The sequence below is a fragment of the Setaria italica genome, chromosome IX (genome assembly GCF_000263155.2).
Source record: "Setaria italica strain Yugu1 chromosome IX, Setaria_italica_v2.0, whole genome shotgun sequence".
NCBI classification, from domain to species: Eukaryota; Viridiplantae; Streptophyta; class Magnoliopsida; order Poales; family Poaceae; genus Setaria; species Setaria italica.
In genome coordinates, this window is record NC_028458.1 from 5,283,039 (window position 1) to 5,310,344 (window position 27,306).

At 44.0% G+C, this 27,306-nt stretch overlaps 2 protein-coding genes across 2 annotated transcripts; both read right to left on the reverse strand.

Moving 5' to 3' along the window:
- Window positions 1-187: 187 nt before the first annotated feature.
- Window positions 188-16,679, reverse strand: LOC101784831. Its single transcript, XM_004981675.3, has 35 exons — window positions 15,884-16,679; window positions 15,686-15,774; window positions 15,385-15,492; window positions 15,186-15,293; window positions 14,930-15,020; window positions 14,763-14,815; window positions 12,838-12,900; window positions 12,350-12,394; window positions 12,210-12,245; window positions 11,936-11,991; window positions 11,035-11,116; window positions 10,812-10,928; window positions 10,620-10,725; window positions 9,949-10,099; window positions 9,606-9,840; window positions 9,275-9,475; window positions 9,112-9,197; window positions 8,918-9,014; window positions 5,682-5,939; window positions 5,527-5,574; window positions 5,345-5,380; window positions 5,180-5,254; window positions 4,693-4,817; window positions 4,338-4,437; window positions 4,075-4,246; window positions 3,734-3,852; window positions 3,437-3,547; window positions 3,215-3,359; window positions 2,906-3,038; window positions 2,736-2,811; window positions 1,855-1,920; window positions 1,648-1,755; window positions 1,036-1,143; window positions 762-959; window positions 188-649 (listed from the first exon to the last, which is right to left on the reverse strand). Exons 1-35 carry the CDS (start codon window positions 16,608-16,610, stop codon window positions 389-391), a joined length of 4,590 nt encoding a protein of 1,529 aa, XP_004981732.2. The 5' UTR covers window positions 16,611-16,679; the 3' UTR covers window positions 188-388.
- Window positions 16,680-16,957: 278 nt separating this feature from the next.
- LOC101785487 (cleavage stimulation factor subunit 50) lies at window positions 16,958-25,289 on the reverse strand. Its single transcript, XM_014804595.2, is given in 16 exon segments — window positions 16,958-17,320; window positions 17,406-17,462; window positions 17,656-17,764; window positions 18,094-18,248; window positions 18,353-18,447; window positions 18,832-18,889; window positions 18,976-19,027; window positions 19,183-19,253; window positions 19,519-19,605; window positions 19,687-19,770; window positions 19,971-20,069; window positions 22,303-22,437; window positions 23,198-23,339; window positions 23,991-24,187; window positions 24,305-24,686; window positions 24,975-25,289. Coding segments are annotated over 16 exon segments (1,944 nt in total). The 5' UTR covers window positions 25,040-25,289; the 3' UTR covers window positions 16,958-17,164.
- Between the last annotated feature and the right edge of the window lie 2,017 nt (window positions 25,290-27,306).

Here is a 27,306-nt window from a genome sequence, read left to right on the forward strand (position 1 = left end):
TACCAGCACTTTCTCTAAGCATTTTTTGTTGAAATTTATAGAAGATGTAGTTGAAAGTACGTACCTTTTTCATGTCATACAAATCCTAATACATTTGTGAGTTGGTGGCTAAATTTTATAAAGTTTGACTTGACACACGTCCCTCATCTATTCGAGAACGGAGCAAAAAAAAAAAAACTCACTACAGTGCAGCAGTAAGAAATTAACACAGCATAAGCGCAAACTCCTGCAACATTCTGTAGCATCGTGTGACATCTAAAACGTTTTCGTGTGATTCGCAGTGGCATACGTCAGGATCAGGGTTACATATAATTCAGTGGGATTCGTCAAGTTGTGCCCGACTAACACTGAAGGGTGAAGGGGGCAGGACACCTAACAGTGCAAAGGGCTATTGCCCATTGCTGCTGGCTTCGGCTTCTATTTCGGACGCCTCGCTGATGCTGCTGGTGGCCTCAAACTTGGGCCCTTGCAGCTGCCTCTTCACCAAGGCGGTGTAGATGCCGTCACGGGCGAGGAGCTCGTCGTGCGTGCCGCTCTCCACAATTTGGCCGTCGGAGATGACGGCCACGGTGTCGGCGCTCTTGACGGTGGAGAGCCGGTGAGCTATCACAAGAACGGTTCTTCCTTTCATCAACGAGTCCATTGCATCCTGTGACAAGTAGGGAAAAAACTTTCATATTCGATACCAGAGGCATTGCAGTAAGGGTGCTGTTTGTTTCGGGCTCGCATCAGCAGTTCAGGAGATGAGGATTCGTGCTTGCCTGGACAAGATATTCGCTCTCAGCATCCAGGGCACTGGTGGCTTCATCTAGGAGAAGCACTCGTGGGTTCATAAGCAAAGCTCTCGCGATGGCAATCCTCTGCTTCTGCCCGCCAGATAATCTGATCCCTCGCTCGCCAACGACGGTCTTGTATTGGTCAGGGAAGCTGCAGATGAAGTTGTGTGCATTCGCCATTTTCTGCATCAGAAAGATGGTTGATAAGGATGTACAATCCTGCAGTCATGCACTAGTGTTTCTGAATGCAGATACTTACAGCTGCGCTCTCGACGTCAGCAAAGTTAGTTTTTCCCTCTAATCCATAAGCAATGTTCTCTTCGATGGTGCAGTTAAAGAGTGTAGGCTCCTGACTGACTATGCTTACCTAAATCAGTCAGTAAACATATGAAATCAGTCTAAAAGAACATGAATGGAATATTGAATTTTTTAAAAGAAGAAACAATAAGTATGGAATTTTGGCTGTCAAAATAGGTTTAGATGGGTAGATTGTTTGCTTTTAAGTGCCCATTACAAGTTGAATTTTGAAAAGCTGCTGATAATGCTGGTTCGAGTGATGAACCAAAGTCTAGTTTCACATTCTCCAGTTCACCAAACTTCATACCAGCGCTATTTCAAATTATCATTTAAATTAGCCAGAACTACTGGATTCACCAGAGTCCAGGCTGTTAGGTAGAACAGCTAATTAGAATTTTGGTACAAATGAAAGGATCTAACTAGCATATAGACAGGTCAGGACAATATTCTACTATCAGTCACCAGTAATGTGAACGTTGCAACATTATCCTAGCTTAGATAATATAATCTTTTCCACTATATGACTTCAAATAATCATTCCCACATGACAAATAGTTGCATGACATTGACATACCTTGTTATGAAGATATTGGTGTGAAATTTCTACCAATGGCACTCTGTTAAGCAAGATCCTTCCCTTTAGAGGGTCATAAAACCGTTCGATCAAATTTGCTATCGTGGTCTGCAAAAGTTAATGTTGTAATTGAGGCTGCAGTTTGAGAACACTTTACTTTAAGACAAAGCGTGTCATGTAATTAGCACATGGAAAAAAAAATCTTACTTTACCACCACCACTTGGCCCGACAAGTGCGACCTTTGAACCCGGTGCTAACTTCAATGTTATCCCCTGCAATATTGTTAACAGCAGGCATAAGCTTAACTATAATGCTCACCATGCAAGTACTAGACGAAAAGTGTGTTTCATGATATTGATAAAGCTCGTAAATGACTTTATAATGTACCCTGTTATGAAACATGTAGGCCTTATTTTACAGGTTGTAGAATCTAATTATGTCACAAACTGGCCACTAGCACAACAAAGATGGTTCAAGCTGGCGAATAACATTGATGTGTCTGACAAGGGGGCCCATGCCCTCATCACTGCTAGCTTCACATTGGATCTCCTTTAATTAATAATTTACGCTTAAACCAATGATGAAATCCCCACACATGTCATTCTAAAAAATCCCATATGAATCAATCAAAGAGCAGTGGCTTTTTCAAAACAAAAACTAAGTTCCAACTCGTCAACGTTGTAATGTTAAGTCATGTATGTCACTGCATTTTTTTTCTTTTTGGAATAAGAAGGGCCAGAGCCTGCATCCCTAATTAAAGTAGATAGACTAATATAAGAGTCCGAAACAGGCTTGGCACTGGTCAGCACGGCAGCACCAACTGTGCTCACAAAAGAGCAATCACCTGCTCACCTTGGATCACAGAGGAACTAATTATAACGGAACAAAATGAGAGAAAACACACTGAAAAGGATTATTATTCCTTTTTTGAAAAGAGACTCCACTAATCTGGTATTCATGGAAAAGCCCACAAGAATATGGATGATAACTGATGCAAGTTTGGCTCCCAGTTTCCTTTACATATGTACACTATTTATACAGAAGAAAAGAAAATGCCATGTCAGTTGCACAGTATTCTGGAAAGTACCTTAAGAATCATATGATTAGGGCGAGAAGGATATGCAAACCAGACATCATCAAGCTCAACTTCCCCATCTTGCTCACTAAAAAAATGGAATTGTCAATAATTAAAGGTAATGCAAACTGCTATTGAATAAGTAGAACCACTCTAGAAAACTGATAGACAAGGAAACTAACTTTGTTGGACATTGATCCCCAGAGTTTGGCATTGAGGAAACACGGTCCAGAAGTTGAAAAACTCTACGGCTTGCACCAGAGGCTTTCATTACAGTCGTGTACAGTCCTGACAGGGCAGATACTGACGAACCAACTGTATACACACAAGTAATTTGAATTGTTTGAAAATATCAATAAACCATAGATGATACATGTAAAACTAAATGTGCCACCCTGTGTACATGATGATTATCATGGTTTTTAAATTTACATAGATAAAATCAAGCATGATGCTTGGTTCAGTATAAATACTGTTAACGCGAAAAGTACCTGTAAGGCTGTATAAGATGAACGATGTGAGAGAACCAGTTGTCATGTAACCATTGATGGTTAAGTTGGCACCATAAATAACAACAATAACCACTGACAGGGTTGATGCTGCATTAAGCCCTCCAGAAAACAAGCCAACGACTTTCTATTAAAAAATGCATCAAATCAGACCATTAAATTGTGGAATACGGTGCTAGATTACATGAACGGTAGGGCACTCACAGCTTGCTTGAGACCAAGTTTAAGCGTTTCCTCTACTTTTTCGCCATATCGTGAAATCTCGTGAGATTCCTGAGCAAAGGATCTTACTGTGCGAATGGCACCAAAGGATTCCTGAATGGTAGTAGATAGACTTATCAAGGCATAAATACAAAGAAACAACAATTCTGCTATATGCTTGCAATTAGAAGTGAAAACACCAATTTGCTTTTTTTGTGACAATACCCAAACAAAGGGTTCGAGAAAATCTCACATGCCCATTAACAAATCACAAGCTACAAGATGCTCTGGTATACGAACCTCTGCTATGGATGAAGCTACAGCTGCAGCAGCTTGTGTTTGATGTGAAAGCTCACGAAGAAATCGTCCAAAACTACGCACAGCAACTGATATAACCGGGACAATTACAAGTGCCAGCACTGAGCAGATAGTAATCAATGAGATTTCCTTGATCAAATACAGTGGGTTTAACAAAACTAAAGAAAATGCACAAAGAAATGCTGATGATTTGATGGTATCACACGCCCAGTCAATGTCCTTTCTGAAGTTCAGCTAAGCATATAAAGCTTCTGTACACAATAGGCCTCCCAACAACAAAAAGCCAATGATTTCTATATATAGAGTACAAGCATATTACTTACATGTTAACTTCCACGAAGTTGAAAACATAAAACCAAGACCAATAGCTGTAGTAGTGATATTGCGCAGTGCCTCTGATAAGTTGGTTGTAGCAGCATTCTTGATTATCTGTGTATCTTCAGAAAGCCTGCTTAAGAGCTCTCCTGTCCTAGTCACATCAAAAAATGCTATTTCCTGTGGTGGCATAAGATAAGTATTAAGAGTATGAACGTTGCTGTGGGCAGGACAGTAAGTGCTAAATTTTGGACAGAACAAACTTCCTTGCCTGGTTTATGAGATGACTGAACAAGTCCTTCCTAAGTCGAGCGACTACTCTCTCACTAGCAGAATTAAATAACCATGCCCGAAGTGCCGTGCAAACTGAACTGAAACAAGGCAAGAGATGGTTTTTAACAATTCAAGGCATCCAACAAAAAGTTAAGTCGGTATATTACACATAAGCATAACTCTCTTTTTTCTAAATGAGAGTGTATTTAGCAAATACAGTTTAATTAGTACAAAGTAAGATTGCAGCATAACTCGATCCACTAAACATAATGTGAACAGATAGAAGCTCGTAAAGTTGCAGTACAGAACAATTCTGATGATTTTTAAAGTCAAGTTTTGAAGAAAGAAGATACCCGACTACAACGATCAACACAATGTACAAAATTGTGCCCTTAACATCCTCCAGCGCTTGAGCCTTATCTTCTGGGCGCCGAACATCTCTTGACACAATGTCAATTATTTTGCCACCGTATTTCGGCTGCAGGACACCACAAGACAATCCATCCATTACAACATGGAAAGAAACATTTGACGACCACGTTCTTTAAGATAGTACTTGCACTGAACGCCATTATATTCTACTCATCACTGAACACTGATTCATACTAGATATCTACAGGATCAACATATGTCAATTCAGTCAAGATTGTGGTACTAGCTTAATTTAAACCAACATACATGCTAGTTGCTAACAAAATAACCAGAGCTCTGCACGCAGTGCTCAGCCTTCATGAAGACAGGAGCAGCTTAACAATGAAATTCAGCAGATATCCTTGTTTCAAAAATATAATGAAAAAACTATCAGCACCAATATTTTTTAAACATGTGGCAGGTACCTACAACGAGAATGTTGCTGAGGGAGGCGACGAGCAGTGCGATGGTGGCGAGCACCAGCTTCCCGGCGTCATGCCTGGCCTGCAAACCCGTGCTCACACGTTCAGCATAACTAACATCACCACAAGACAAGAGACAGTTAAAAAGTCGAAGACAGCAGCGCTCACTCACCAACTTGATGACCCGGCAGAACCCGACGTTCGCTGGCTGAGACGATTCCAAATCGACGATGAAAAAAGGAGCAGCGAGAGAAAGGGGAGGATTAATTAGCTAGCCGGCGGTAGTATATCTGGACTGAATTGTGCATGCGGGTGAATAAAGGAGAGGATGCAGAGTGGGTTTGGGCGCCGAACCTGGACGTTGCTGCCTTCCTCCAGGTCGGAGAGCGCCCTCGACGTCTCCTGCACGCACCAACGCACGCAATCAGAAACCAAATTCGAATAGGAGAAGCCGCGGCCGCGAGGCACGGAGAGAAGAGAGAAGAGAGGAGAGGTTGCGGTGCGCCGACCCCGTTGCCGAGGAGGGGGATGCGGTTGGGCTTGGGCGCCGTCTTGATGCGCATGTTCTTCCCCATCGCCGCAGCTCCCCTCGGTCCGCGCGCGGAAGGGAGGCGAGGCGAGGCAGCCAACGAATGGGGTTGGGGGAGTGAGGCGAGCCGCGGGAGGGAGACGAGACGAGTCGGACGAGAGGACCTGCTTTTGTTGATGCGTAGCGCCTTACCGTGCCGCGCCGCGCCGCGGGGCGGTTGGCTGGTACCTGGTGGCTGCTGATCACATGGCGCGTACGGCCAAGGCCAACGAACGAGACAGGCGCTAAAGTCCCCGACCCGATAGCAGCAGTCTAGGACTACGTGCGCGATCCGGCGTGTCACCCCCTCCAAGAGTCCAGGCCCTTGTTTTGTTCACCCCCAACTCTTAATTTTGACACTATGCAAAAAGAAGATTTCCCATCATATCAAACTTGCGGTACATATATGGAGTGCGAAATATAGATAAAATTAAAAACTAATTGCACAGTTTTGTTGTACTTTGCGAGACGAATCTTTTGAGCCTAATTAGTCAATGTTTGGACAATAATTCACAAATACAAACGAAACGCTACAGTGTGCTACAGTGCTGTAACGGTAATTTGACGCCTCCAAACTTTGGCAACTAAACAAGATCCAAAGTGCGTGTCCACTGGGGAATTCAGGTTTAAGGATTGAATTTGACTGCTTGATTAATCGGGGATCCGCGGCTTGATCATTGGCGTCAAGATTGCCCTTTGATGCATTTTTTTAGCGGAGTACAGATAGGCGCACGTTACACTTACACTACGATTACCCTGCTAATCTCCATGATGCACTTGTGCTTTTTATCCTAATAGCTAATACTAATATAACACTCTCATCTTCATGACGCTAGGCAATTTCTTTTTAAGAGCGTCTCCAGCTGATTGATCTCCCCCTTTCACCTTTATCCTCTTATAGGTGAATTCCCTTTTATAATTTTTAGATTTTGAAGATAGATGCTATAGCAGATCCACTGCCCCTTTCCCTATTTCTTTCCGCTGACATGTGGAGCCCACCTGTCAGTGACCAAATCAACCTTCTTCCTTCTTCCCTGTTCTCTTCTTCCCTCTCCCTCCTCTCGCTTGCCTCTCCACCCATAGCAGGGGGCGGCGGCGCCGGGCGCGCTCGCGTGCGCGTCCCATGGCAAGGTGGCGGCGCCCAACCTCGCATTGAAGACCGGCGGTGGGGTGGATAGGCTCGAGGATGGCCGGTGGGGTGGATTGGCTGGTGACGGCAGTGCTCATGGAGGGTGAGGGCAGCTGGTGGTGCACATGGCAGGGGCGCCCAGCGGCGCACATGGAGGGCGAGGGTGCTCGGCGCCCGATGGCCATGGCACGGAGGGTGAGGGCAGCCGACGTCGGCAGCCATGCCGTGGAGGACCGAGGGCGGCCGGCGTCGGTGGCCATGGCGTGGGTGGTCGGTGGGGAGCGCACAAGGAGTGGCTGGTGGTGCTCGCGCACAGCGGGGCAAGGCGCGGGTGAATCAGGCGGCTAGGCTTTCTTGCAGCTCGGAGATCTTCTGGTTGGAGAGGAGAAGGGAGAAAGAGAGATGGATGAATTCATCTATGTAAAGGGGCGATGGAGGGGGATAAAGGGGAAAGAAGATCTGCTAGGACACGTTTTTCTCCTCCTAAATCCCCTTTACGGCTAAAAAGAGTAAAGGGGATATGTTGTAGATGCTCTAAAAGCCTGGAATCCTGGATATATGGTGGATACTATGACATGCAACACACTCACAATCACATGCACAATTTCTATCTTGAAGGATACCTAATTAGGTAGTAGCACTATATATTCATCGCTTGGCCCGTCCTCTCCACCCTAATTTTGATGATTGGCAATTGGCATCTGCATTCGGTATTGCGTGTGCTTAGTGTTAGGGGGTGTTTGGAAGACAGGGGCTAAACTTTAGTCCCTGTCACATTGAATGTTTGGATACTATGTAGAAGTATTAAACATAGGTTAATTACAAAACTAATTGCACAACCTCTATGCTAAATCGCAAGACGAATCTATTAAGCCTAATTAGTCCATGATTTGATAATGTGGTGGTACAGTAACCATTCGCTAATGATGGATTAATTAGGCTTAATAGATTCGTCTCCTGATTTAGCCTAGAAATTCTGCTATTAATTTTGTAATTAGCTCATATTTAATCCTCCTAATTAGCATCCGAACATCCGATATGACAGGGTTAAAGTTTAACCTGGTATCCAAACACCCCCTTAGTCGCCACTGCCACCGTGGTTTAGTGGGATGCGGCATCAGATCCCAGGCTGTCACATCTAGTAGCTTTCAGCTGTACCCGCTTTATTTTTGGTTGTTTCCGGGCAAAGACCAGCCAACCTGTGCTGGTTTTCGTTTCGGAGCGTCAGCTTGGTAGCGAGTACTATGATTTTTTTGTGTACGTGGAACGTGTTTGGCTCTCAAAAACGTGGAGTACTTGGCAAGTCTAGATGGATGGTCAGTATACAAACAAGCTGAATATTTATCGATGTTCCCGGCCGGCCCCAACTGGGGCAGGCGGCGTGAGCGTCCATCAACAAGGACCAACGCCGTTCACATGTGCGGCTACAAGGAACTGGCACTTGTGACGACGAGAAGCGTGCCGTAAAATGACCAAAAGGCAGCAAACATCACGCCTTCCAGTATTTTGAAGAGTCTGACATAACGCCATAACGGATGAGGGTAACAGCTAAAAAAGATGTACGGACCGAAAAAAAAAACTTGTCCGGCCGTCTCCAACCATCGAACACAGCTGTCAAACACAGAATTTGCTGTTTATTTCTACCTATCAATTATTTCTATTTATTTGGATGGATGATAATTGCCATGTCGAAGTCCCAGAAACAAGGTGCAGATCGGCACCGCAAAATTTGATTAGCCAAAATCGATGCAGTCTCTACATACATCGACCACTGAAACACCTAGAGGGTATTAACACGAGTCAAAAATTTCCATTTTCCAGAAGAGAATTCACAGCTTCCAGTCACCAAGCGTCCACAAAATTCAACGGCAGGCGCCATTTGCGTTACCCTGCGATCCGCACCATTTCTCATGCCTCCTTTCAATCCTGGTCTCCACCCTGAGCAGGGGCATTGTCCACCATGGGAAGCCATATTCATCCTTGGCTCCATGCCGCGTCTTCAGAATTCCCAAGGTTGTATCCTTCATTCATGCATTCATGCATGTCTACAACCTCAGTATGGTTCGAAGTGTATCACAAAGATTTTGTATCGTCTGCTGCTCTTGTGTTGCTTGTGAATCTTGTAGAGGCATGTCCTCGTAGCAGCTACAGAAAACAATGCAGGTAAGCTATTAATTTTTTTCAGGTATATCGCAAACAAATAAAAACTATAGCAAAACAGAGTAGTCCAAAATAGACATACGTCTTATGGTAAGCTAGAGCTTGGGCCAGGTTCATCAATGTGGGGCATGTCGTTAATCTGTGGTGCACACCAGGAGGAAGAGGGACCTAATGCAACCAAATCATGTATTAGTCTGTATCACTTCGCAAGCGTTAGAGAGAGAGAGAGAGAGTATGCAGCATACTTCGTTTTGCCCTTTGCGCCCTTTCTTTGCCTGTCCATCACCACTGAACAGCTCCCTAACTGCCTCCAAGGCATCATTTGTACTTGACCCAGCCAGGCCATTTCCTGCGTCATTTTCTGACACTAGAGCTAGCGGTGAAATGTCAATCGCCTTAAGAAATGGTATAGGCACAGTGTTGCCGGCAGCATAAATTGACCAGAGCTACAAATGAAAAATCATAGGGTCATTGGAAAAGACATGGGGCTCAAAGGGAAGGTGGCCAAGTATAAATGTACTTTAGCATGGTTCAGTTATATGAAAAGTAGTTTATGTCTGACCACAAAGCATATACCTTATCCTGAACAGAAAATGCTTTACGGCTTGGGCTGTTGTTTAACTTCATCGTTGGGTTGGCAAGACCCGGTGAAGAACTAATTTGACTATCATGGCGTCGCATAGTCCCTTCTGCACCAATATGTTTCTTCACAGTTCCGGTTGAAGTTGGGATTGCTTTTGGTTGCTGCATGTCAACATGGTCATCTAGATCCCGATCTTTATTGGCATCGCTATCAGTTGTATTCTCCGCCCTATCAAAATATCGTGCATAAGATTTCTGATGGGGTAAAGAATAAGTTTCTGCCGTGCTGTTCTCTATGACTGGAAATATATATAAGATAAAATTCACTTTATCATACCAAAACTTTGAAATGAGTTCGGCTCTCTTTGGATCATGTGTGAAAGAATTGATGCTACCAAGGCCTGGAATGAACTCTGTTCTTGGAAAAATGGGTGATTCTGCCACTTCGTCACCATCTTCAGAATGGACTATCATAGTACCAAAATCACCTACAAGGAAAATAATTAAACGGTGGTTTCAAGGGTAATAGCACAAGACGAACATATGAAACTGCACTATGTTTATAAGCATCTCATTTAAGGAACAACATAATAAACTGCACACCAAGATATCCAGAGAAGCTCCCAATCAGCTATTTGAATATAAGTCATATGGAGTGTTACGATTTACGAGCACGTCATAGAAAAATGTTTGTATTCAATTGACATCACAGTTGCTCGACAAAACACTCACAAGGAAAAATTTTTTGGTGATCATGTCAGCTTAGCAATCAATCATTAGCATCGCAATTGAGATAACAACAAAATCTCAATAGTCAATTGTAAAAAACCCGACCACGGGGGGAGACTCCCCCTAGGCTTTGTTCTAAGAAGTGCCGTGCTTTGAACCCGGGTCAGAATGGGAGTTTCAACGACTCAGGAGTGCTCTATCCAGTCCACCACGAGAACTCGATGTATAAGCAACATAAAGAACGACAGTGATTTACTAGACTTGCTCATTTATCGTTACCTGCCTGACCATCATTATATGTTGCCTGATTCATGTGTTGCTGAGAGTTTGCGGGAACAGTTTCCCCATAGTCTTCATTTATTCGAACAGTTGCATCTAGCATTTCCTGCAGATATTAAAGCCAATTCAACAGCGCTGAGTGAATACCATAATGCCCAATCAAATGCAGATAACAGTGTGAGCGTGGCATACATCATCAGGGCCATCCAGCTGGCTTTGTGCAGCAAGTGTGGCTCTAATCCTCTTTGCATCCTTAATCTTTGCCAACATTTTCGAAGCTCCAGTATTACACTTCTCAATAAATTTGTGCTGCAGGTGGAATTTGAAGGAAAAAAAATACAACAACGAGTAAATATATAAATAAGAGATAATGAAAATGCACCTTAAAAGTCACCCCTGGGCACGAATTAAGTACCTTCACCATCTCACTTGCAGCAGGACGAAGTCTTGGATCTTTTGTTAGACACTTCGCAATAAAATCATGGAAGAGGAGAGACCTGATGGGCAAGATAACAAGAATTTAGGCCAACTGATGTTCAAAACTATTGTCTTATGTTTTAAGCTTTTGATGCTTTTTTTTACTAAAAACAACTTAAAGATCAGTATGGCAAGTGTTGGTGTCTGAGAAAAATGATAAAATCAAATTTAGTAGCCTATAGTTGAACTATCTTTCAGAAAAGATTATTTTATGCTCTAAATAAGTTAAGAGTCCCAAATACGGAGTTTCATATCTGTCAACTGGACTGGTGTTTTCAAAGCCTATATAGGATAAAGAGGACAAAAGGCGCTAAGGGAAGGAGTTCTTGAATGATAATAAAGAGAACTAGCTGCAACTTCCATCAAGCTGTACCTAGAAGGAGCAACTATCTCATATAATTCAGGCCAAAGTGGTAAATTTAAGATGGGTAACACAACTGCTGGTCATAGCAAAAAAGTTAAGTTGACTGTAGAACTCAATTAATAGAAACGCAGCATGTATTTCTGCTCATAAGTCTTCTCACTTTCTATACTATGTCTTCAAGCTAAAATATGGCCCAGATACGCACATAAAAAAAGAGTAACATATGGGAAGCTATGGTACTGTCAGATAACTGACTAAAGCATCAGTTTTCAGTCCCGGAAGAGCTTGTTTGGATGAGTGTGCCTATAATTTCACCAGTAGCTTATGTTTATATCGATTTAATTGCAAATCAAAAGAAATTTGGGCCAAAATCCTTATGTCTAGGCACTTCACAATCTGATATTGCAAAATATTAGATGTGATGGGCCTATACCGTTCTTCAAATAGGTGAAATCGATGATTAGAAACCACTTACCACTTCTCCTTATCCTCCAGCATTGGTGCAGGTTCACTAGATATCATGAAGATAACCTGAAATAAGGGAAGGAAAGAGAGACAGTTAGTCGATGCATCAAGTTAAACGAAGATGGTGTAATAGATTGGTGAGTATTTATAGCTAGACAAAGTAAAGAAACATATGCAGAATAAAGACACAAGAAATACAGTACACCAAAGACAAAGCAGCCTTAATTCTGTTATAGCAGCATTAACTGCAGATACTAACAGGCACTGAGAAGCACTGCACGTACTCTCATTGGATGCACAGTGGATCTTGGTGGCATGCCCTACAGTAAGAGATACAAAAGAAATATAAAAACATTAACACGTCACAAAATAAAAAGAAAAAAGTGTATGGTTACAAAAGAAAGAAGCAATGAACAATGTCTACCTCTGCCATCTCAATTGCAGATACACCTAATGCCCAAACATCTACCTGGGGGCAAAAGACAAGAACATAAGGTTACCTTTGTTATGATAGATTGGTAAGACAAACTAAAGAAATAATCCAATGGTCAAATGTTCTCAATATAGGAAACAGTAGATTGTTGTTTTAGAGGTTTAGTTATTAGGTAGTAACTAGAAGGGTTTTGTCACTTGAGAAACCATCAAGAGGGGAAAGAAAAGAAAAGATCTCCCCACAATATTCATTTGCTGGATGCAGTGAGTACCTATGCCCTTTCAGCTACATGTAACACTCCTGTCATATATAAAATATTCACACCCAAAGGAATAATGTTTTTAAAAAACCCTACGGCTGAAAAAACTAAGCATCCAACTATAAATTTTACAGCCACTAGTTATAGAGCAAAATGCCAAAATCCATTAATACTGCTAACAATTTTGTAGCTCTATAGTGTAGAGGGGATGAGATGATACCTTTCCATCATAGCGACTTTCTTGAATGACCTCTGGCGCCATCCAATGTGGAGTACCAATGAACTGAAAGTATAAACATGAAGCACTGAGTTATGGAAACTAGTATGCCACTAAAACCTTTATTCTATGCCAAAAAAAAGGCACCGCAATATATTTTTTTTGGGGAAAATGTCATTCAAGACTAAGTTTAGTGAGTGATGTTGTCAGCCTGTTCTGCAACAGTAGAGCTATTTGCCATGAACTTGGGACAGTTTTATCCATGCATTTGGTTGAAGTATATTAGCGGCCCAACAACAGAGACATTCAAGACACTATGCATATATATGATGTGTTTTGTGGTGTCCGTCATGAGGGATCCAGTCTCAGAACATGTCTGCATGCCAATCCGACAAATCAGTATGTGCATTTTAGAAGTGTCTGCTTCTGCATGCTTGTAGAAAAACAATGGCTGTCATTTAGAACAGACACTAACTGTTGTCGCAACAACAATGCGATGTAGAATTAATCATTATGGGTTCCTCCAGCATCTAGGTATGGCCATGGTTGGCAACTAGAGAAGTGCAGCGGCCTAGAAGGGGTAGAAGAGAAAATACAAGCCTTGGGAGCAGTTGAAAAAGGGAGTAGATTTATTTCTTTCTTGTTAGATTTTTAATAAATTATATAGACAATTCTTTTATAGCACTACATGAAAGAACCCTCCTACGGCTATAACTTGCACCCCTTCATACTCTATCCTGACTTTCCTAACTCTGACTCAATTTGACTCCCCTCCCAAAGACCCAAACTAATTTGCACTCCCTCTGCGTCAACTCTTCCTCTAGCGCCAAACGGAGTCCGCAACCCATAAAAAGAAAGAAGAGACAAGAAATTAGCTCAGTGTCCTCCCAGAGGTACAATTTGGAAAGTGCTGTCCATAGTGAAGATGACATGTTGGGCTGCTTGCCACATGTCAAACACATTGGATAGTATTTCCCAACCTGGCGATTTTTGTGATGGTAGCGATTGAGTCAGAGTTAGGAAAGTCAGGATATGTTACTGTCACAGTAACCCTGTACTATCTCCCATAGCTCCAGGAACTTGCCAGCTTGCACCCAGCAGTACGAAAAATAGAGGAATACGCTTTCGCCTGCCCTACAGAAATGGAGCCTTGCAGTCACCAAGAAAAGAAGAATTGTTGAGTGGTCCTGCCCCAAGTGTGCTGTTAGTCGCTCATGATGTCAAGGAAGAAAAGCAATTGGAGTATGGCAGGAGTGAAGGAGGTTAGGGCTTTGCTTAGTGAACGAGAGTGTCTAATTGGTCCTTGGTCGTTTTCTTAACAGAGTGTGGCATGAATGTGATGAGTTGGATGCAAAAGGGGTGTGTGTGTGTGTGTTGTAATTGAACCTTTTTCCTAATCATACTACAATGACGTGCAATTTTCCTCCGTGTTCAAGCCCCCCAAAAAGTGTAAAGGGGTGGCCATGGGTGAATTCAAGCATGGGAGTGAGCAAGCTCACAAAGGTTGTTTGGGGCCTAGAGATAGTCACAAAGGGAGGGGAAACAGTGCAGGGAGTGTTGGCGCAGGAACCACTTGGGTTGGGTTCAACAAGTATCTGCTTCGAAGAACAGAAGAAGTGCCAACAAATGAGGCAGTACATACTAGATACTTTCCTTTTTTTTCGTTTTTAACCTAATAGAAGTATAGAACCTAATGCAGTTGCATAAAATTCAACACAAATAGTTCGGATGTTGGGAGTGATCTTTTCCCAACACAAACTCGTTTCCAAGTTTTCCATCAAAGTGCCATCATAGTAAAGAACTATGCATAAGCACAAATGGAGGCTCTTATGCTAAACTTTCATCTGTCACTTCATTTTCCGTTACATTGATGTAATGGTTCTGGAACTTTCAATTTGAAGTAGCAAAACAAACACTGCTAAGAATACCGTGTTGCGCTTTGACATGGTTCTCGTCAGCTGGGCCGCTACACCAAAATCGCCTGTTGAAACATTGTTGTTGTGGTACACCATGCCGAATTAACAAGTCAGGACATGCAGAAATACCAAGCAGTAATAAATGAAATTACGAAAAAACAGAAAACAACTGTACTTACCCAACTTCACCTCGCCTTGCTCAGTTAGAAGAATGTTACCACCTTTAATGTCTCTATGGACTTTAAAAATTGAGTGCAAGTAAGCAAGACCCTGGAGAAGAAAGTATTCAGCCAAAATTAAATATCTGAAGGAAATAGCCAATATACAATATTTTTTAAACTGGTGACTAAGTGTGTTGCAATATGAGTAGCAAATCTCATAGTTATGTGATATGATACTTCAACTCCACATGCAACCATGTTAGAAGAACAATACCTTCAGTGCTTCTCTACATATGTAAGCTATCTGGGATTCATCAAGAGGCTCCTCTGTGATGCCTATCAAGTCAGCGACACTTCCACCACCACAGTACTCCATAATTATCTATAAGTAGAGAACCACACTCATATCAAGCTTGTTTAAGCGTTTAAGCAAGTATCGCAAAGATGGATACTATCAGGTTATTTCATTATACCCATAGGTATTCCTCTCCTTGATAGCTTCCAAAGTAGCGGACAACATTTGGATGGCTGCATTGCTGCAGCATCTCGATTTCTCCCCGTATGTCTTCATAGCCTTCTTCCTGAAGACCAAAGTTAGATACTTAGACTTTGGAAACATGCAAATGCTCAGACAATAGACAGCTTCATATTTATGGCGTTCTCTCACAATTTAAGCCCATGCAAACTAAATGCTCACAATCAAAGCAATATGGATGAAAAATATGTATCTTGTGGCCTTTAGGATCTTCACAGAACTTTATAATAGAAACTGACCCCTTCTGTTAAGGAGATGATCTTGACAGCCACAAGCTCCTGCGTTCTGAGATCCCTTGCTTTGTACACTGCACCATATGAACCTTTCCCTGCATTGCCAATTGAATTTTGCATTATGGAAACAGCTCGAAGCTTCAGGCATTCTACAAATAGAGATATCAAATCAATGAAATACTAATTCCAAAGCAAGAATCGTACCAAGCTCATGGAGCAGCTCGTACTTGGTGGAAGGATCCTCCCTGGTAACGCTGTCTGGCACTGAGCTCACGGATGGCTTCCGCCTTGAATTTTGCTGTTGTTGCTGCTGCATCAGAGGCGATGGCTGCCGGAGCTCCTCCGACTGCTCCACCGCTGGACTCCAGAAAGAGGACCCGAACCCCCCGCCGCTGCCAGAGGCAACCTCATGGGGACTAGAGCCCCCGCTGGTGTGGCGAATGAAGGTGCCAGAGAACGACTCGCGGGGGCTGGACGAGCCACCCGAGTGACGGATGAATGTGCCGGAGGCGGACTCGCGTGGGCTGGAGGAGGCAACCCCTGAGCGCGCGGTGGAGTGGACGACGAAGGTGGAGTAGGGGTCCTCCTCGGCGGCGCGGGGACTGGAGCGCCGCAGATCCAGGAACGGGGATCGGGCGGAGGCCGGGGCGCCGCGCTTGACGACGACGGTGGCGGAGATAGAGGCTTCGTCGGGGTCGGAGGAGTAGGGGTCCTCATCGTCGTCGAAGGAGGCACCGCCGAAGTCCTTGGGGAGGCGCTGGAGGAGCGGTGGCAGCGAGGAGGGGTCCTCATCCTCGTCGTCCTCCGGCCCCGTGGCGGGACCCCTGCCGCCCCGGACGTCGTCGTCTTCGTCATCGCCGTGGACGACGAAGGTTGAGTAGACGTCGGGCTTCCTGGCGCGCGACCACGGCGAGCGCGGGGAGAAGGCCATGGCGTGCCACGCGAGGTGGGAGGAGGACGGGGAAGGTGCTCGTCGGAAATGGCAAATGGGGAAAAATTTTTAGTTGGAGCCAGTTCACTCGAATCTGGCAATATGGGTCGGGCTCGAATGGGCCATCCTGTCTTTGGCCCACTTGACATAGAAATTTCGGCTAAATTCTTTTCTCTCCGCTGGGCCCACAGAGATATTGTGTCGTCAAGAGGTGGAACGGAGAACTTGTCTCTTTTCTCCTCTCAAATATAACGCGAGAAATTGTAGAACCGCTATTGGCAATATACCACCAGCAGCGTCGTAATCAAGAAACACATCCCTCAAAGCATTTAACAAAAAAAAACACATCCCTCAAAGCACATTTTTTTAAAAAAAATTAATGGTCCATTTTCCATGCAGAGTGAAAAACATTCTAACCATAGTTTGTTACAAAGTAAATAAATGTATAGCTTGTGCAAATTTCTCCCATATACAACCGCTCGAGTTGCTCAAAATTACCCTGAAATAGTAATGCTACAAACAAACTCTTACTTTGAATGGTTGAATCTACATGCCTACACAGTTTGTTTCCAGAATCTGATGGATCTGTCATTTCCGCAAGTAACAAACGCTGGCTCTACTGGGGAGTGGTCAAGCCATCTAGGAGCACCGGTGCCGCCAGGGGGCAATCTTGCAACTTTTTCAGCAGTAAGTGCATCCCAGACGACAACCTGAAGACCAAGCATTATCATAGTTAGGCTCTATTTGCCCTGCTGCAAAGACAAACATAAAGCCTGTTCTAAAATTGGAATTTACCTCATTGTTTTGTTCATCAACTGATAGCACGAACTCCTCAGTTTCATTAAAGACAGCCTAAACAGAAAGACAGATGTTAACATACTCAAACAAGTCTATTTTGCATTAAAAAATTTCAATTTTTGTGTTGCATTAAAAAGGAATTTAAGAACACATTTTCTAAGCTTCGGGACAACAGAAACATATCGAACAAATGAGTAAATTTAAATCAGAAAAGGGATAACCTTACAGAAGCACGCATAATACTAACCTGACAACGGAATTGTCTGCGAACAGCTCCTGCATATTGCTTCACAAGTCGTCCAGTCCCAACTTCCCACAACTTGACAGAAGAATCCTTCCCACAAGACAGGAGGTACCTGAAAGAATATTGTAAAAATCATTACAGATAAGCACAAGCTTTGAGCAGAAGTTTTCAAAAGAAGTTTATAGGTAGGTTCCTAAATATTGCTGAAACATTAAGGAAACAGAGTAAAACTTGCTAGTCACTCTTCAGGTTATCAAACAGTTAGAAATGGCTGGAGCACAGGAGTCTCAAGCACATGTTACAAATCCTTCAGAATCCTACAAGATAGGTTGTTACTATCTTGAGCCAAACTTACAACATATACCTTTCTCTTTGTTCCCTAAACCAAACAACAACAGAGTCTTATCTTGAGAGAAGAGCATCTTCCAACAGCTCGTTTACCTCTCATCTTTGGTAAAAACTGCACTAGTAGCTTCCGCAGATCCATGTGCTCCAATAATAGGACGAACACATTCAGCAGAAACTCCATCCCAGATGCGCAGAGAGCCATCTTTAGAAGCAGTAACATACAAGCTCCCAGTACAAGAGTAACGAACCTGGCACCAACATCGGTAAGTAAGGCTAGCAGAGTAAAAATGAACCTCTAATGAGAAAATAGCTAATGCTTCTGAAGCAGATTGAGGAGAAAAAAAAAGACTACCTGGTTAATGGGAGAACCAGAATCCTGTGGATTTGCTGATAAATAGCATGTGAAAGTGTTTACATCATACAGATGAGCAACTGGGTGATCAGTTCCTGCAAATATTTTCATCAGCACCTGTCACTTCCAGGGCTTGCATACTTAACAGATTAAAATGAATTTTTGCAACAAAAAAAGGCAAATTCAACTTTACAAACGATGAAAGCTCCATACGATGTACTTGCAGTATTTTTCTAAATGCCCAAGAAGTAGAAACTGCTTGTTACAGGAACAAAATTCAAATCCTTGAGCTAGAATATCAAAAATAAATTTGTGAAAACAATCCAATTGCTGTACTAGATAATAAGTTTAAATATGTTAAACAGTTATGATTTCACAATCATGCAGAAGAATCAGTGGAATTGATATAAAAAATCAGGAACCAGTGTATAACAGCACAATTATAGGTAAATTCAAATTGAGTGAAAGGATTGTAGTACCTGCTAAAAGGTAATCCCCACAAGGATGAAAACATACAGATCTAACATTATGGGTATCCTGTCCAAGTATTGACAAATGAGCCTTATAATGAACATACCATTTTACATAATATAGGGATAGATTGGGTTACTAGAATTTAATACCTGAATAACTCTGAATGCTTTCCTTGCATTGGTTTTTGAGAAGTCAAAGAATCTGTTGGGTAAATTTCAGGTCCAAGGAAATAACAAAGAGATCAATTAATACCCAAAAAAACACTTGAATAATTGAAAGGTATGCTAAATCCCAGTATGAGCACCTCAAATAGACAATCAAACAGCAAGGAGGGTAGACATCAAGGATAAGCATACTTTATGGTATTGTCTTTCGAAGCTGATATCAGTATTGGACTCTCAGGATGAAAATCCAGATCATTGATGGGCTGCAAGAAATCAAATGTTTACCAGCTCGCAGAGGGCACAGTGGAAATTTGAGCAATGAAAAAAATAAAAATAAGCCACTAGTGACAGATAGAGTACAAGAATTTATTTATTACAATACTGAGTACATGCCATGCTCCACACAGCTGCGAATATTTCAACTATAAACCACAGGAGCCCTAACCAGAAGCAATCTTGTGGAAGTGTTGGAGTCTTAAGCCTTGAACACTAAATATACTACCATATATGAACATAAGACATGCTCACCTGCATGTGATCATAAAATGTTCGTATCACAGGCCGCGCAGATCCATCTTTGGAGTCTCCTACCATCGTCTGCTTAATTTTAGCAACCTGCAAGAGAGAGCAATAGTGAGTTGCAAGTAGAAAACAGCAGGAGCCCACATAGCACTCAGAGTGGCTATTTAAGCTTACCTCGAAGAACTTAATCGATGTGTCAGCACTCCCAGTTGCGAAATACTTGCCATCAGGACTAAATCTGGCACACCGAGCAATGTTCTACAGAAAATGCAAGGGTAAACCAATGGATATCAGCAAAATCCATTACCAACTCATTAGTAGAATCTCAAGCACTACACATAATCAAGGTACTGCCTCAAGTGCAAAATGTGCAATAGTAGCAGTAAATTTTCAGATAAGCTGGCGATTGACACAAAAGTAGCAGTGCAATAGCATGGAAAAACTAGAATCATTCGCACCTTATGGTCAGAGACGTGCTTCGCCTCGTGCTTGGGGAAGCTCTTCGACGAGCCCCTGACGTCCTGCACACTACACAGCACCGACGTCAACATTCACCACTCACTATTCAGCACCAGAGCCAAACACACAATCACTAAGCAACACCACGGGCGAGCAAGGTTAGGGGGTATACCTGAAATCCACCGCACCGGAACCGAGCGGCGGCACCACCCCGCCGAACCCGGCGGAGTCGAACGCAGAAGCGGCTCCTCCTCGCTCCGCCGCGAGGCCCTGCGAACCGATGGCGAGGGTTTTGGCCGGTGCAGAAGAAAATCCTAGGCAAGAAGAAGGGGAGATTTGGGAGGACCTTGGCGACGAGGCGGAGTAGGTGATTGGCGGGGACGGAGTCGGCGGCGGAGAGGGGGGTCATGGTGGCGGCGGCGACGGCTGCCGCGGCCTGCCCGAGGCTCTGGCCGCGGAGGTGGGCCACGATGAGGGCGTTCACCTGCCGCAGTAGCTTCGCCTCCTGCACCGCCTCGTCCATTGCTTCGCTCTCGTAGCTTCAATTCCCCTCACTTCCCACTCCAGAGGCCGCCCCAAAATGCTTCGATGCCTTCCTGCGCAGCGGATTCGGTTTGCAGTTTGTACTGCGATCTTTGACTGGACTGAAGCTGAAGAGGACTAGCAAAGCTCCCGTAGTCACACTAGTCTGTCCTTTGTGTATTCAGGAGATTCCAAATCTTTATGTGACAAATCCCGAACAAAAACCGTTAAAAATCGTTGGCTTGGGGTAAAAATATGAATAGATTGCATGAAGCATATTGCTCATGCAAAAATCTTTTACTTTGCAGAAAATAAGTTGTTCTTCCACTGCAATCCGCAATCCATTTCCCAGAATCAGCGATTGATCATCGTTTGAAATAAATCTGGGTGCCTAACCCTTAGCACTAACCAGAGGTGGCAATGGTACCACCCACAAAAATTCAGGAAAACGAGTGTAGTTTGATCGCCAAATTAAACGCACAATGTCTTCTTATATCAAAAAAAAACGCACAATGTCCAGGACACCCAAACGGTAGCGTACCAGCAATGAATCCCTAGACGATTATGGTCTGTTAGGAAGGATTGCTAAAGCATCATAATATGATTTCGACAGTGATTCAATGAACAGGGGTACTTCTACGTTTCCACATTTTTGCAACAAGGACAGATTAAAAAAGACAATTGAAACCGCATGTATATTGGAGAAAAAAAAATAGTCAAAACGAGCATCTGCTGGAAGCATTGCGCCATCTCATTACAACCGGTCTCAATCATCCAGCCTCGCTATAAAAACCTTGGTTTTAAAGAATGAGAAGTGTGTACATCTGATCTCGTTTATATGTCATCTAAAATAATCTTCCTAACCCATATTCAGCAGAAGAGGTAAAAAAAATAAGGGCCCTGCATTTTTAAAAATACTGCCCAGAGAACCAAGTTTGTAAGGACTATTGTCTAGTATCAAATGAAGTCTTTAACACCATCAAACATCCATGCTTAATGCTTTCGCCTATGTCAGCAGGAACTGGACCTTCGGGTGGGTGTCACTGTTGTTGACGTACAACATTATTTCACTTTTGCTCATACAAAACTTCCAGCATTTAGGAACTGCATTCGGGTTTAAGGAGACCCAGAAGTCAGACCTCTTCAACTTTAGCACACAAGCGCTCTGTGGGGAAACAAAAGTAAATTACAGTAAGAACTAAGAACATCAAAATAGTCTGAGTTCAGGTCACAAAATTACAAAGTAAACATATGATGTACACTAAATAAATTTTGTTGTACAACTATAAATAACTTATATAAAAAATAGATCTTTTACACAACTTAGATGAAAGAGATCTTTAATTAGCAGTAGAATCACCCACTAAACACTGAAATGCCCAGCCATTCAGTAGAAATAAGAAAACATAATCAGTGGTTTTATTCATGACACACTAATGCAATGTTTCATACAAATGACTGATTGGTTTCTTTTACAGTGGTTACATCCACAGTAGACTGATGCACAAACAAAGCAACTGGTAATATTTGCTACTTGCATGTGCCAATGGTTCAGCATACAGCCAGTCTACAACAAAATAATATGTGCTCCTTGGTAATAACACAAGCAAGTTTTTATGTAAGGTAACAGCTTTGTTTGGAACAGGAAAAGAAAATTTTCCAATTTTAGTTAAGCTTTTTATTGCACGTGAGATTTATGGTAGAACTTGCAAAACAATGCACTGGAGATGCCAATTGATGTGATAACCAGGAGCATAAGTATACATTTGACAAGAGGAGGCGAAACATACTCAGGTATTCGTAGCATACTATCATTGAGGTACCCCAAGCTGATGAGCTGAAAAATCTTGGACCTAACCCTCGGTACAAACCTTTCCATCCATCTTCTGCAATCAATTTTTTAACAACTTGCCCAGCTTTTGGCTTGTTTTCGTTATCCATAACCTAAATGATGAGAAACAAAACTTGATGAAATCATCTATAAATAAGGGTCAACTCACATATAGCACAAATGTAAAATCTGACATCAATATAGAGAGAAACAATATGCTGCATTATCACTACAAACTTAACAAATTTAACATATGAATAGATGGGAGAGAAAGAGATTGAACACAATGGTCAAAACATAGTGTTGTGAGAACTCTCAGGTTTGGTGGTTGCATGTCACTACAAATGTAATGTGATATTTGAAGACATGTGAAGCGTGTTGTTAAAATGCATACCATATCCCTGGCATACTCCTAGTCAGTTTGAAAGTGCTAACTTTTGTCACTCACAATAAGCAGTGAGATCGTAGATAGATCAAGTTGTCCCAACGAGAGTTTCCTTTTTACCTAATAACCTTATAACAGATCTATGACAAATTGATCCTGGTATACCAGCAGAAAATAAACAGTTTTAAACATAGAAGTAGATGTTGCTTTAATACAGACAACATTCCAGTCTAGCTACCATGCCATTGGAGAATACACTAGTATAAAATTCATTTCGGTCTTCAAGTCTGGCATCAAACATACTTCCAAAACAAATATCCATGGCCCTAAACTTAGTGGCATTGTATTGATATGGAATCAAATTATAGACAAATAAGATGCATAAATGTAAGGTCAAGAATCATTGGTCACAAGGGTAAGCCTGACAAAATATAGTCCACTCAAAACAAATTACAAGATCAAGCAGTAAACAGAATGTCACACAGTACCTGCAGCCTGGTCTTGATTGTATCAATGGGAGTTGTAACAAAAGAGGTCACTGCACCAGCAATAATTCCCCCTGACGCTTGAACACCAACTATTTTCAACTGGCTAGGAGCCTCTTCTTTGTTTTGCCAATGGCCAAGGGCACTGTTCAAAGAAGTAAAAAGAGCATAACAGTAAATCATTTCAGCTAAGTTAACAAGATAAGAAATCTAATCTTTTAACCATCAATCACAAAGAAATAAACTAACAAAAGGTACTAATTCCAGTACACTTACATACACGCTCTTAACAACAGTAACAGCACAATAACAGATGATGTTTCCATTAAGTTTGCAGAGTGCAGGCTATATGTGGATTCCTTACCCATCAAATTGCTTCAGGTTGGTAATAAAGCTCTCTGAGCTGCCATCATATGGAACAATCTAAGTATTTTATTTGATGTCCTTTTGGTCAGTTATCAAACTTATCCTGGCAACTTTTTTAGCTATGGAGCAAATGTGAATCGATCACCACAATAAATCTAACCAGCACACCACAGCTCACGTTGAGATGCATTCTTGTTTTCTAAAAATATATATATATCAACACAATTGAACAAGCATCACAAAATGAAAATGAAATTATAACTGCAGTTTGGGCATCAAAAGGCACAGTTCAAAAAGGTTGTGGACGGATGAAAAATACTAATTCAAATGATCATGATGTAGAAATGTACTACTGGCCTTTTACTCTTAAACATAATAGAATGCACGAGACTGAGGAACATAGTGATGAGCCAATCAGATTATTCCTAACCTCCAAATTATGCGCTGGCTGGATCCATAACTCGCCCACCACACAGCACTAGACGGTGCGTAGGTCATAACAGACAGTCCAAATCCTCTGTATAGCCCCTTAACCCCATCAGCCTTTATGACCTTTCGAGCAACATCTATTCCACCTTTATATCTGGCGTGACCAGAATATCCTTGAACCATCAATTTCTGGCTTATCTGAAACATTCCAATGCACAACACAATAAACACAATATCCTAGTGTGGTAACAGCACGAAATTGTAAGCTCATTTTTTCTCTATATAGAATATGTAAAGGACAAACAATAGGCATACCACATCAATCGGAACAAAAATAGCCTGTGAGCACGTAGATGCAGACAGACCGGCAAGGCCATTGGCAAAGGCAGCCTGCACCGGCTCCGACAGCTTGAAGGGCTCAACGAGCTTGAGCGAAGCAGCTTTGGTTGTCTCAAGTGCCGTGAGGAAGATGATCCTAGTTGGGACAGCCCCGATGATAACAGTAGGAAAACCCCGGTACAGCCCTGGCACCCCGTCCACCTTGAGGATGTTCTTGAAGGTGGCCAGCGCGTTCCTCCTCATGGCGTCCCCAGAGGCGACCTGCATCCGGGTCTTGACTACCGAGACCGGGTACAGCGCCACGGTGACGCCGCTGAACATGCCAGCGCCCACCACATAGAGCTTGGTCTTGTCGAGGCTGCAACATTTCAGCACCGCAATTTGAGAAACAGAACAAGCAAGGTATCAGCAACAACCTGTTAAAAACTCGGAATCAGCTAGGACTCCCCGGAATCGCGCCTCATCCAGGAGCAAGACCAACCATGTCGAATCCTCAAACCACAATTCCTAATCCTAACGCTGATCCCGAATAGGGGCGGAGGACACAGTTCAACGATCGGAGCTAAATCTCCAGAACCGCAGGAACCGGGGGAATCTGCACGGAATGGAAATCTAAGGAATTACAGGATGGTGGGCGGTTGCTTACTTGTCCCAGTTGATCTCCGTCTGGTGGAGCGACGGGATCTTGGCGGCCCTGGTGGTCGTATCCATGGCCGCGCCCGCTCAAATCCACCCGCTTCCTCTACCAATCCGCGACTCCCGAGGCGAGAACCGAAGGGGGGCGCCGCGTCGCCGCGGCCGGGGGCGTGGACTCGACTTGGCAAGAATGGCGGGCGGGCGGGCTGCTTCGGCTGTGGCTTCTTCCTGTTTTCCCTTTTTCCGCCTTCGTTCTCTTTTTGTCCACAACAACTCGCCAAGAATTGGGGACAGAGCATGTGTTCCTCGCCGCTTCCGCTTCGTTGGAGGGCGCCGCCGCGTCAATGGCATCCGGGGAGGGGGGCTCTTCTTTCTTGGGCCCAAAGGCAAAGGCTGATCGTTGTTGGGCTCGGTTGGCAAGCCCGTTTGCTTGTTAGTTTATGCGAATGGCCCCACCCGTAGGCCATGTGTGTGGTGGTCGTTGAACTCTCGCTTCGAAGCTGGTTGGTGCTGATTTAGCTCCTTAAAACGAAAAGAACTATTAACCCCCCTCTAAAAAACTATGATCACTAATCAGCAAAATTTTGAGTTTAAATAAAGTTATAAATCTGCTTCTAGTCTTATGGGTAAAGATGCAAGCGGTTATTCGATAGTGTTTTCAGCAATGACATCCAACGTTCCCATCCTTCCGTCGGACGCGCCATCCACCGTCTGCATCCGAATCTGAATCATACGACTGTGAGTCAACCCGCGTATATTTCTCTCGGCACCTTCTTCCACCACACGCTACCCTCCAATTCCCCTGTTTGTTCCCTTTCTCTCTCACCTGACTACCCGACGTGATTCCCCGGCAGCGATGCCGACGCCCTAGCCGGTGGCAAGGAGAATGGCGGAGGCCACCGCTGGCGAGCCAAGCGACTTGGAGGAGCATGGTTTCTCCTCGTGTGGAGTCTCCTCGTGCACGCACCTTGCATGGCCATCGCCTTCCCCCGCGACAGCGTCGGTGGACCTTCCTACCTCAAGTGAGGCGATTGAGGCCGGCGATGCGATTGAGGCCAAGGCGAACAACGTTGCGAGGCTAACCAGTAAGTTCATCATGCCCCTGCATCTTGTTCGCTAGGCTGTTATAACATCCGTAAAAATCACCAACTTAAATCACCCGCTAAAAATTATTTTCAAAATCTTTTTACCGTTGAGCTCATGAGAATCTAATCTTCCCGGCGATTTTGCCGTCCTAGCACCTAAAGCCGACAACCATCTTTTTATCCTCTCCATAAATTTTGCTGCATGACGATCGACAAACTGCCGCGCGTGCTCCGACCGTTCTCCGCAATCACTGCCGACTTTCCCTTTCTTTTTCTCTCTCTCCTATTTCCTCTTTCTCTTTTCTTTTTCTTCCTTCTCTTTCTTCTTGCTTCTTCCTTCTTCTTCTACCTTCTTACTTCTCCTACCTTCTTCCTTGGCTGGTCACGCACGCCACCCTCCAAGCCGGCCCCCTTCCTAGCGCCACCCTTCTAGCCCCCCCCCCCCGCGCCACTACTCCCCTGGCGCCTGCGCGCCCGGCCCTTCCCTTGGCTGGCCCCACCTGCGTCCGGCCCTGCCCGTGCCCGGCGCCCCCTGCTTCTTAGCGCGCCGTCCCCGGCCCCGGCCGACCGCACCTCGACGGCTGTGCTGCCGGCTCATCCCCGATCGGCCCCTACTCCGCCACTGCTCCTGCTCGGCCCCGCCTCCGACCCCCGCTCCACCACCGCGCCGGCCCCGCCCTGCGCCGGTCGCGGCACCGTAGGCCGCGCTGTCGCGCTGCGACGCCCGCCCCGTCCAGGCCCCCACCGGCGGCTCCCTTCCCCGCCGCCTATAAAAGCTGCCGGAGCCCCGGCCTTGCCTCGTCGCCCCACCATCACCTCACCAAGCAGCCCACCTTTCCCCTGCACCGCCATCCCGCCACCAGTAGCGCTGCCCCCTCCCGTGCAGCCAGTAGCGCTGCCGCCTCCCTATCAACCGCCGGCCGCCCCCTTCTCATCACCAAATCCCCAAGGTAAGGGGTAAAACGGAGTCCCCACGGCCTCCTCCATCTTCCCCCGCCGCCTAATCTCACCGTCGGCGAGCTAGGGTCGGCTGCCCCCACCGGATTTCCCCTCCTCGCTACTCTCCAAGTCACGGTTCAAAGGAGGAAGAAGAAACCCCCCCAATTTTGATCTAACCCCCTACTTCTCTCTATTCGCTAAATAACCCTCCCACCTCTCTCATACTCTTTCCACAGATCATCCCCTCCACCTTCCAAAAGTATTTATAAATAGGTCTCTAGTTTCTCGCAGTTTAGTCCTAAAGCCTTGTTTTAACCC